A 12,121-nucleotide genomic window follows, 5' to 3' on the forward strand; every position below is an offset into this window, starting at 1 on the left:
TACCTACCTATAAAAGGAGAAATTTTGAGAATGCAGCGTTTGTATGTTCCTGCCAGGATTAAAGGCAAAGTGAATAAGAATAAGGAATCTTGGTTCTGAAGGGATATTGGATCTCTGATAAAAAGAGAGATGTATGGCATGTATAGGAAACAGGGAGCAAATAAGGTGCTTGAGGAGTATAAAAAGTGCAAAAAAATACTTAAGAAAGAAATCAGGAGGGCTAAAAGAAGACAGGAGGTTGCTTTGGCAGTCAAGGTGAAGGATAATCCAAAGAGCTTCTACAGGTATATTAAGAGCAAAAGGATAGTAAGGGATAAAATCGGTCCTCTTGAAGATCAGAGTGGTCGGCTATGTATGGAATCAAAAGAAATGGGGGAGATCTTAACTGGTTTTTTTGTGTCTGTATTTACTAAGGAAAGTGGCATGGAGTCGATGGAAATAAGGCAGACAGGTAGTGAGGTCATGGAACCTGTACAGATTGAAGAGGAGGAGGTGCTTGCTGTCTTGAGGCAAATCAGAGTAAATAAATCCCCAGAACCTGACAGGGTATTCCCTCGGACCTTGAAGGAGACTAGTGTTGAAATTGCAGGGGCCCTGGTAGATATATTTAAAATGTCAGTGTCAACAGGTGAGGTGCCGGAGGATTGGAGATAGCTCATGTTGTTCCATTGTTTAAAAAAAGCTCTTATGGCAATCCGAGAAAATATAGGCCAGTAAGTTTGATGTCGGTAGTAGGTAAATTATTGGAAGGAGTACTAAGAGATAGGATCTACAAGTATTTGGATAGATAGGGACTTATTAGGGAGAGTCAACATGGCTTTGTGCGTGATGGGTCATGCTTAACAAATCTATTAGAGTTTCTCAAGGAGGTTACCAGGAAAGTGGATGAAGGGAAGGGAGTGGATGTTGTCTACATGGACTTCAGTAAGGCTTTTGACAAGTTCCCGTATGGGAGGTTAATGAGGAAGATTCAGTCGCTAGGTATACAAGGTGAGGTTGTAAATTGGATTGGATATTGGCTCAATGGGATAAGCCAGAGAGTGGTAGTGGAGGATTGCTTCTCTGAGTGGAGGCCTGTGACTAGTGGTGTGCCACAGGGATCAGTGCTGGGTCCATTGTTATTTGTCATCTATATCAATGATCTGGATGATAATGTGGTAAATTGGATCAGCAAATTTGCTGATGATACAAAGACTGGAGGTGTAGTGGACAGTGAGGAAGACTTCCAAAGCTTGCAGAGGGATCTGGACCAGCTGGAAAAATGGGCTGAAAAATGGCAGATGGAGTTTAATACAGACAAGCATGAGGTATTGCACTTTGGAAGGAAAAGCCAAGGTAGAACATGCAAAGTAAATGGTAGGGCACTGATGAGTGCAGAAGAACAGAGGGATCTGGGAATACAGCTACAAAATTCCCTAAAAGTGGCGTCACAGGTAGATAGGGTCGTAAAGAGAGCTTTTGGTACATAAGCTTTTATAAATCAAAGTACTGAGTATATGAGTTGGAATGTTATGGTGAGGTTGTATAAGACATTGGTGAGGCTGAATTTGGAATATTGTGTGCAGTTTTGGTCACCGAATTACAGGAAGGATATTAATAAGATTGAAAGAGTGCAGAGAAGGTTTGCAAGGATGTTGCTGGGACTTGAGAAACTGAGTTACAGAGAACGGTTGAATAGGTTAGGACTTTATTCCCCGGAGCGTAGAAGAATGAGGGGAGACTTGATAAAGGTATATAAAATTATGATGGGCATAGATATAGTGAATGCAAGCAGACTTTTTCCACTGAGGCTACAGAAGAAAAAAACCCAGAGGACATGGGTTAAGAGTGAAGGGGGAAAAGTTTAAAGGAAACATTAGGGGGGGGCTTCTTCACATAGAGAGTGATGGGAGTGTGAAATGAGCTGCCAGATGAAGTGGTAAATGCGGGCTCACTTTTAACATTTACGAAAAACCTGGACAGGTACATTGATGAGAGGTGTATGGTGGGATATGGTCCAGGTGCAAGTCAGTGGGACTAGGCAGAAAAATAGTTCAGCATAGCCAAGAAGGGCCAAAAGGCCTGTTTCTGTGCTGTAATGTTCTATGGTTCTAAAAGAGAAAAAGACAAACAGTCAAGTTGCAGTTTCAAAAAGAGCATTAATCTGCACGCTGTTGATGAAATAGCTGATAATGATGAGAGTGACACAGGACTGGGTAGACTTGAGATTTACAATGTGAAAACTAATAACAGGCGAGCAATATGGCTTACACCAGAAGTGGATTTCAAATTAATTAAATGGAATTCCACACTGACTCCATTGTTTGTTATTCCACAAAGTAAGTTAGAACGGCATTTCAAAGATACCGTACTCAAGCCTGCAGCTATCCAACCAAGAACTTGTACTGGAGAAAAGATAACTCCTGTAGGAATGACATTCGTAACAATGAAATACAACAAATAACAAGCCTCATTGGGCTTGTATGCAATAAAAACAGGACGGCCAGCATTGTGGGAATGTGACTGGCTGAGACAACTACAACTTGACTGGAGATCCATTCCCCATTTGCATGGTACATCCCAGGTAATAAAGCCAACTGAAAGCGAATTATGAAAGGTACTGTAGGATATCATAGGAATATTCAAGAATGGCATCGGAAAACCCAAATATATCAAGGTAAGATAGTGCTAAATGAAAATGCTGCACCAAGTTTTGCAAAGACTGTCCAGTTCTTTATACCATCCATAATAAAGTGGCTAGTGAACTAGATTGCATGGAGGCTGAAGGAATTCTTTCCAAGGTTGAGTGGATAATGCCAGTGGTCCCAGTAGACAAGCAGAATTGGTCTGTCTGGATCTACGGTGATTTTAAGGTTACAATCAACCCAGTACTGAAAGTAGATCAATACCCTCTGCCCATGATAGAGGAGATCTTTACAAACTTTTCTGGAGGAAAACACTTCAGCAAAGTGGACTTAGCTGAGGCCTACCTACAGATGGAGATGGAAGAAAAGTCCAAAGTGATTTTCACCATTATCGCTATGACAGGCTTATTTTTGGAGCAGCATCTGCCCCTACACTCTTACAGAAAGTTATGGACCAGGTGCTATAAGGCTGCCCAGGCACTGAGTGTTACGTGGATGACATCATTGTTACCAGCAAGGATGACAATGAACATCTCCAAAATCTCAAACCAGTGTCAAAAAGACTAGAAGATTATGTCATTACTACAGTTCGGAATACCCAGGCACTGAGTATTACGTGGATGACATCATTGTTACCAGCAACGATGACAATGATCATCTCCAAAATCTCAAACCCATGTTAAAAAGGCTACAGATCAGAACAAAATGGCAATGGACAAAGCAGTGGAGGTGGCTTTCAAAAAGGTAAAGGAAATGGTGATGACAGACACTGTACTCACACATTATGATCCACATCATCCAGTGAAGCTTCCCTGTGATGCCTCATCTCATGGTATAGGTGCAGTCATGTAAGATGTTGTGAGTGATGCAAATCAAAAGTCTCCCTATTACAGCAGAGATGGTCCAAAGAGAAACCAGAAAAGACTCCACACTGAATCGAGTCTATATGGCCACCCAAAGTGGCTGGAATGTGCAGCAGAAACTCTAGTTCCCCCATTTTTACCATTGCTGAGATGAACTTGCCCTTGACAGAGGTCGCCTTATGTGGGAATTGAGTTGTTGTACCATTTAAGCTGAGAAATGAAGTGTTAAAGGAGCTACAAACCAGTCATCTAGGCATGGTTGAAATGAGAGTGCTGACTTGAAGCTTTGCCTGGTGGCCTGGGATAGAGCAGTTTGCCATGCACTGCTCAGGAGGCTAACACATGCAGAAACTGCCAAGACCAACACGTCTCCATCCCTGGAAATGGTCTGTATTAACTTGGCAAGGGATTCATGTGGATTTTGGCAGATCATATACGAGTACAAATTTCTTGGTAATAGTGGATGCAGCTACAAAGTGGCCAGAAGTATTTCCAATAGCCTCCACTCCAACCTCACACACTGTTGACGCGTTGAGAAACCTCTTTGCAAGGACTGGTGTTCCAGAACACTTAGTCAGTGACAATGGCGTAACAGTTTATGGCTGAACAGTTTCAGTCATTACTAAAAATAATAGAATAAAACATACCATACCACCTAGCTGCAGATGGCTAGGTGGGATGGTTTGTCCAGAGTCTGAAGAACACTCTTTTAGCAATGTCAACAGAACATACTACACTGACACTGAATCAGAAAATTGCCAATTTTCTCCTTGCATATTGTCATGCAGCACACTCCACAACCAGCAACTTACTAGCTATGCTGTTCTTGGGTTGTCTCTTGCATTCACACTTGGATCTCCTCAAACCCAATCTCAGAAGGAGTATACAGGACAAATAGTTGAGACAAATTGAAGGCTTCTCGAGGTGATCAAAAGTGGATATTTGGAAAGATTAAGAACAGAACTGGGCCTCTCTCCTACATAGTGGAGATTATGTCCATTATCATCTGGAGACAACACCTCACTCAGTTGAGGACAGCAGAGTGAAAAGCTAAAGAAAGGTGTCCACAGCTGTCAGAATCACTTCCCGCAGTCTCAATGTCAACTCCTACAATCACCACTGAGGAGGCCCCAGAACCTGAGATTGTTTCACAGCCACCAGTCTCACCTGCCAAGCAGAGTGATCCTCCTTGTCAGGAAAGACATTATCCCACAAGGGTAACCTCCACAGCGATGAAATCTTTAGACCTAAATGGGACAATTTAAATTTTACTATGGTCTGGAGATCTGTATAGTAGCTGTATTATGTAGTATATTGTGTTTAAGTTGAGGTGCATTTATTAGAGTTGGAGTTTATAGCTAAGCAGGGAGGAGGGTTGTGTATTTAATATTTCAGTAGTATTTGAGTAATATTGTAACTATATTATTTGATTAAACATTCTTCTTTGTTTAAATAATTCATTGCAGGTTATATGTGAAAATAAGTGAATTGCATGTCATGCTGTTACCACATGACAAATGTATGTCCCACTAAAGACTAAACTAAGGCTCACATCTCGAGGGCTCTCTTTTTTTTCCTTGTCATTAGATTTATGTTTTGGAGTTACAAAACATAGCATACTCCACCTCACTTCATGAAGACTATGTCCAGCTCTCTTGTTTTGTGAACTCTACGGGTAAAGGTTGCCTTGAGACTACACCATTAAACTTTGTGTTGCTTTCCAGTAAGTACACTGTATTGTCAATGTTTAAGATCTGGCCCACTACAATGGTGTTATCTGCAAACTCCTAAATAGATTTAGAATTTGGCCACCCAATTGTGATTGTTTTGGGAATATGGCCACAGACTGAAGACATAGCCTTGTGGGGAACAAGTGTTGAGGGTTATTGCAGAGGAGATGGGGTTGTCTTTTCTTTGCTGATTATGGACTAGATTATGGTGAGGAATTCAAAGATCCAGTTGCAGAAGGGGTTCTAGAATCCTTCCTCAAGAATTTTGGAGGTGTGGTTGCTTGGGATTATGGTATCTAAGGCAGAGTTATGGTCAATAAAAGGACTGCAGAATGCAAGTATTTGTCCAGTGTAAATAGCAGAGACAAATTACACACCTGCACTGACTGCTGAAGAATATCTGCTTATACATCACATTGCACTCAAAAGGGTGGCAACAGGGGGCAAAGATATTTTACAGTGTATTGTGCAATTTCCCAAACACATGAAAAGTGTGCAATATCTGCTTTTCATCAACAAAAGCAAAGATAACAGAAGCTGGGAATTCAAAATAACTCGGTGCAGCAGATATTCAGCAGGTCAGGCAGCATCTATGGAGCTAAATAGTTTTAAATCAGAAAAGATCATAAATTCTAATTAGAGATCGACAATCTGAAATATTCATTGCTTCTCTCATCACAGACGTGGTCTCAAAAATACAGTCATGGAGAGAGCAGGACTTATTGTATATTTGCAGCATTTTCTGTTAATAAGCATGGTTTCCAGGATCTGCAGACATTTCTTTTAACTTAACAGTTGCTGGTACACAACTTGTAATTATTGGGAGCAAAAGGAAAATGAAGGATCTAGTAACGTGAAACATAAGGCAAACCAAACTTCTGCTGTCAAATTGACAGGTGAGCTTGGTAACCCAGTACCAGCCCAGAATTTGGAAATATCAACCTGTCACAGCAGTTGAAATGCTTTCATCTCATCTTTACAGTTCTGTGCTTTGGTTGAGCTTGCAGCACTACCTTGTGCACACAGGGGGAAAATACACAAGTTTTCACATCTTCACTTCTTTTCATTTATTTGCGGACTGGTTGCAGCAATGCATTTATTGCCAAGATGAAGGGTCTCAGTCCGAATCTCAATTCTGTTCCTTTCCATAAATGCTGCCTGACCTGCTGAGTTCCACCAGCATTTTGTGTGTGTTGCTCTAGATCTCCAAAATCTACAGAATTTTACCATTCATTGTCAGTCCTCAATGACCCTAAGTGAGGAGGCAATCACCAATCAACCACTTTGGCAGAGATGGAGTCACCTATAGATCCAAATAGGAGAGCAGATCTCCTCCTTCTCATGGTGGGCTGGACAATGATCCAATACTTCCATAACTATTGCAGCAGAGGCCAACAATTTTTTTATGTAAGTGTTTACTTACTTAAATTTTCTTTGGGTATGATCAATTATCTAGAACTCTTAGTTCTTAACACTAGGCTACCATACTCCTGTATACCATACCTGAACATTGAACCCAGTGGAAAGAAATAATTTCACAACATTTTATTTTTATTGTAACTGTATGCACAGATACCAACAAAATTTACATTAACATTTTGTCAAAAAGCAGATATTGTATCTGTTTCCAACCATTTTATTTCTCAAGAGAAGAAATTCTATCTGCAGCTGTTTTGTAACATGGATGTAATGACCCTCTAATTCAGCTAATAAAAAATACATGGGTGGATTATATTTTCAAGACAACACAATACTGAATGGCTGTTGGCAACATTCTTCTATAACACATGTTCAAATATCCAAATCATGCTGAGAAATTAAAATATTCATGTTGCAATTCATCCTCAGTTCCATCTACTAAATGTTGCAATGATGTATCAAATTTTTGCTACATGCTATGGTACAAAGTATGAACAATTATATTTTATTGGTCTAAGTCTAAGAGGTACAAACTCTTAAATCAAAGTAATATGCTCAGTTTTTATCATTCTGCAAGGTGCTAGTTAAATCTCCAAAAACAAAAAAGATTAAACTATGAAAGCACAATTATACAATACATATTCTTTCTTCCAAATGTAATTTGACTATTTATGATTTTTATAAAATATAATTACTAATGCCTGATGTAGAAGACTTACTTTTGTGTGTGTTCAGGAATGAACTTCACAAGCTAAAGAAAATTATATAGCGTAGGTTGGGATATTTCAGATGTTTCAAATTAGGTAAGTTACTTAAGCAATTTGAAAACCAACATGATTCCAAGCTCTGTCAAGATGAAGGAATAAATTACAGTACCTGGTGGGATGGAGGAATAGATTTAAGGATATTCCCAAAGCTTCCTTGAGAAAATATAATGTTCCCAATGGTCCCTGGCCATTCAAGAAAGGCATTAGGAATTTCTGGTTCCGTTTAGCAGGATCATCCAGATGAAACCCAGCATAAATATAGAAACAAGGCACTAACTCCCAAAATACTCATTCACCCTCCCTCACTGTCACTCCTAACAGTCTGTAGGTCCCACACTAGACTCACTGGCTATTTCGGTACCCAGAGAAATGGAGTGAAAACAATTTGTCCTCAAAGCCGAGGGACTGTGGAAGAAGAGGATGAAAACCTACAGAGAGTAAAATGACAGAACAATGTAAAAAAATTGCTTCCACGTATAGTAGCTTTCAGCAAATGATCACTGTATCCAGGCATAAAACTTGCATATTTTCTGTACTGCATCAGTTTTATAAATATGGAGTATTTGAAAATATTAGCATTTGAAAATTATTATGGGGACTTTAAACTCTCTCTCCCAGAGCACCACAGGCCTAAACCTGATTTGTATAGACTGGGAACAGGAATGATTCTCATTTTTCTGCACATGATGACAATACACAGAAAAAAATAAGACTTGAATCTTATAAAGATGAAAAATCTTCTATAATTGTTAAAATTGTGATGGTTTACACTTCAGAATTTCCAAAAGATTCATTCAAAATTCTGTGATCTTGGCAAAACTAAGCATGATCAAACTTGAGACAGGAAATTAAAACTGATTAAAAACAATTTCAACAAGTAGCTAAACATCCAGCTGCAGCAGACTTCAGGATGTCTTTTCAGGGTAGAGTTAAATTTCTAAGCAGACCTGAAATACCTTGTGGAAAGTATTGGCAAATACTGTACTGCATGCAAGCTAAATTATCAATTTTGTTCATTGAATGTCTCATTCAAAATAAAAAGATGCTGTCAATAGGTTTTCTATTTTTGCACTTGACCAGACGGATATTAAGACACAACAGAAAATTTAGAATGATCTTGATACTCATCACTGACACATGTATTGAAAGCATGGTAACCAACTAAGAAATGGTTGAAATCAGCGATGCTCAATAAGCCAAATAATCTACAGTGCTTCCATTTTATACTTCATGATTATTTGCTCATCTTAAATGCATCATCTATTATTTTCCACAGAACTACCAAATAGAAAGTTCCTCATTGTCACTGTCTAGTTACAATAGTTCCTCCATTATTTTCTTTCTTTAATTAATAATGAACAGGTTTTAATTGCGTACGTAGGTTTTAATTGTGACCTCTAATTTTAGTGTCACTCACAACCAGAAATATCTTCTCTATAGCTACTATAGCATCACGTTAAAGACTCTCATCACATCCCTTTATCCTTTACTTTCTTAGTTTCAACAATACTTTGTAACTTGACTCTTTACACCAATACAATAGACATTGGCAGCCTTCTGAAACGATGTTCCATACAGTCCTTAGAACTATGGCTTTAAAATCAGTATACATAATCCACACTTTCGTAAAACAAGTACTTTCGTTTGCTAAACATTATATAAATCCACGAGCTTTTGCTTAGAAAATTTACAACTCTACAACCACAGCAATTAAAAGGTAATCAACGTGTGTGTTTACTCGTGTTTCTAGAGGTAACTTCGCCTCAATCATTAGAAAGTCCGAATAAATCTTCCTTCGTTTGCCAGGAAGATTAACTTCATTTACCACCTCACTAGTACTGCTTATGTCGCGCCTGACAAGCATGTTCGTCTTGTTTAAACAGCAAGCCTGCCTTACCTGCCGCTTGCGTCTAAAGTGGTCCTCTGCACTCAGTCGTCGCGTCTTGGCAACCAGGGCGACCGCCCATTGGATGACAAGGATCGCGCATCGTTTTCCGGAGGTAACTGCGGACGATTGCTTCCGATCGTCAGGAAGTGCATCGCCCCATGCTGAATAAAAAGGCTGATTTTTCAATCCCTCCGCAATAAGAATAAACAAGTACGTCCTTGAAAACCAAGAGAACAGTTAAGCAGACAAAAATAGCACAATGAGCACAACTTACTAAGATTTCAAAGCTAAACATCGGAGTATACATAATTTATAATTTACAGGTTTGACACTCTGCAACAGGAAATAGCGAAGCAGAGTGGGGCGACGTGGGTACGTGCTGCATTTTGGGAGTTGGAGTTTATAGTATGCTAACAATCGCGAGCACTTTCCAAAATAAAACTACAAATCCCAGAGTTTGGGGGGGGGGAAAACGTGGCCACGTGGCACAAGCACAAGCACGTGACGCCTGCTCTCTTTGGCGCATTCGAGCAGAGGTGACCTAGAGTGGCGGTGCAAAATGGTTCGTACCTTTAACATCACTTTAGGATGCAGGGCTTAAAAGATACGTAAATTCAATGAAGTTGTATGCTGGTTTTGGATTTTAGTCGTTCTTGTTAAACCTTTTAAGCTTTTATTTGTCGTTTTTGTAGATAACATTATCTACTGTGTTGGCTCACGGCTTACTCGCCCACGAACTCAGCAATCTAATTGTGACTCTTGAATCATTATGCGCATTTGGAAACATATCATTCCAGCTTCGGTGTATGGCTGCTTTGTAAACGGGGCACAAAATTAGATCTGCTTCGTTAATGTGATTATTTTTGTTGTTGGCGTGTCTGTCATGTTGAAATAATATTGCAAAGTGCGTAGGTTTATTCCATGCAATGGGGTCGTTAATCATTTTCTTGAGTTGGTGTAAAGTTTAAAGCAAGCTAAATAAACTTTTGTACACCTGGTCATTTGCACTTTAGAGTTAAAATGGGTATTACGTAGAGGAAAGTGCCATACCCACGAGAGATTCGGCAGATGCTGGAAATATAGGTCAGCACAAGGTATTGAATGTACTCAACAGGTCAGGCTGCATTTATGGAAGGGGGTAGAGTTTCGGGTTGAGTTCTCCATAAATATTGTCTGACCTGTGGAGTTCCTCCAGCACTTTGCGTGTGGAGAAAGTGTATGATTGTTTTATTTTGCGAGTAGTGTAAAGGTTCCCCTGACGGGTTGGATGTGCATGATTAGAACCGGAACTGTGACCTTGAAAATGTGCCCATGACGAAATCTCGTATTGAATGACTGCAGTAGTTTTGTATTTTATTGAAATAAATCTGAGGGGGGGGGGGGGGGAGGTGTTGATGGTAGAGTTTGTGGAGTTTTATTTCCTCAACGGAGAGAACGGATGTTGGGCATCATCGTCATTATCTGATGTGTTGTATTGATGTAGGCGATCATGGTCTTTCATTTATCCATGACCATAATAGGTCATGACAATTTTTTTTCTACAGAAGTTGCTGCCTTCTGAGCAACGTCTTCGCAAGACCGGTAACCCCAACAATTATCAATACGCCAGAGGTGGTCGGCCTCGCGTCAGTGGTTGCATAATCAGAAACTGTGATATGCACCGGCTGCTCCTATAAGCCATCTGCTCCCATCGCTTCACGTGGCCCTGACTGGGGGAAGGGGAGGGGTGTCTAGGTGCTACACCTTGCCCAAGAGTGACCTACACCTCCTTTGAATCAGGTTTATTATCACTTGCATGTGATGTGAAATTTGTTAATTTAGCAGCAGCAGTTCAATGCAATACATAATTAGCAGAGAGAAAACAAGTAAATCAATTACATATATTAAATAGATTTTTTTAAATGTGCAAAAACAGAAATGCTATATATTAAAAGAAGTGAGGTAGCATCCAAAGCCTCAATGTCCATTTAAGAATCAGATGGCAGAGGGGAAGAGGCTGTTCCTGAATGGCTGAGTGTGTGCCTTCAGGCTTCTGTACCTCCTGCCTGATGGTAACAGTGAGAAAAGGGCATGCCCTGGGTGCTGAAGGTCTTTAATAATGGACACTGCCTTTTTGAGACACTGCTTCCTAAAGATGTCCTGGGTACTTTGTAGGCTAGTACCCAAGATGGAGCTGACTAGATTACAACCATCTGCAGCTTTTGGTCTTGTGCAGTAGCCCCCCAGCAGACAGTGATGTAGCCTGTCAGAATGCTCTCCATGGTACATCAGTAGAAGTTCTTGAGTGTATTTGTTGACATGCCAAATCTCTTCAAACTTCTAATAAAATATAGCCCGTCTTGCCTTCTTTATAACTACATCGATATGTTGGGACCAGGTTAGATCCTCAGAGATCTTGACACTGAGGAACTTAAAACTGCTCACTCTCTCCACTTCTGATCCCTCTACCAGGATTGGTATGTGTTCCTTTGTCTTACCCTTCCTGAAGTCCACAATCAGCTCTTTCATCTTACTGACGTTGAGTGCCAGGTTGTTGCTGTGGCAGCACTCCACTAGTTGGCATATCTCACTCCTGTACACCCTCCCATCACCACCTGACATTCTACCAACAGTGTCAGCAAATTTATAGGTGGTATTTGGGTTATGCCTAGCCACACAGTCATGTGTATACAGAGAGTAGAGCAGTGGGCTAAACACACACCCCTGAGGTGCACCGGCATTGATCGTCGATGAGGAGATGTTATCACTAATCCGCACAGATTGTGGCCTTCTGGTTAGTAAGTTAAGGATCCAATTGCAGAGGGAGGTACAGAGGCCCAGGTTCTGCAAC

The 12,121-nt window shown here is 40.3% G+C and overlaps 2 protein-coding genes across 4 annotated transcripts in view; one reads left to right on the forward strand and one right to left on the reverse strand.

The window, feature by feature from the left end:
- Positions 1–9,396, reverse strand: part of wdpcp (WD repeat containing planar cell polarity effector) — a 179,791-nt gene extending 170,395 nt beyond the window's left edge. For all 3 annotated transcript variants that reach the window (XM_073051201.1, XM_073051202.1, XM_073051199.1), the window contains exon 1: positions 9,301–9,396. The gene's annotated coding sequence lies outside the window, so the exon portion shown is untranslated. The remainder of the gene's footprint in view (positions 1–9,300) is intronic.
- A 346-nt stretch (positions 9,397–9,742) lies between these two features.
- Positions 9,743–12,121, forward strand: part of mdh1ab (malate dehydrogenase 1Ab, NAD (soluble)) — a 36,803-nt gene continuing 34,424 nt past the window's right edge. The window contains exon 1 of the mRNA XM_073051204.1: positions 9,743–9,853. Within this exon, the coding sequence (XP_072907305.1) occupies positions 9,851–9,853 (3 nt within the window). The 5' untranslated portion in view covers positions 9,743–9,850. The remainder of the gene's footprint in view (positions 9,854–12,121) is intronic.

This window comes from Hemitrygon akajei, chromosome 7 (assembly GCF_048418815.1).
Source record: "Hemitrygon akajei chromosome 7, sHemAka1.3, whole genome shotgun sequence".
NCBI classification, from domain to species: Eukaryota; Metazoa; Chordata; class Chondrichthyes; order Myliobatiformes; family Dasyatidae; genus Hemitrygon; species Hemitrygon akajei.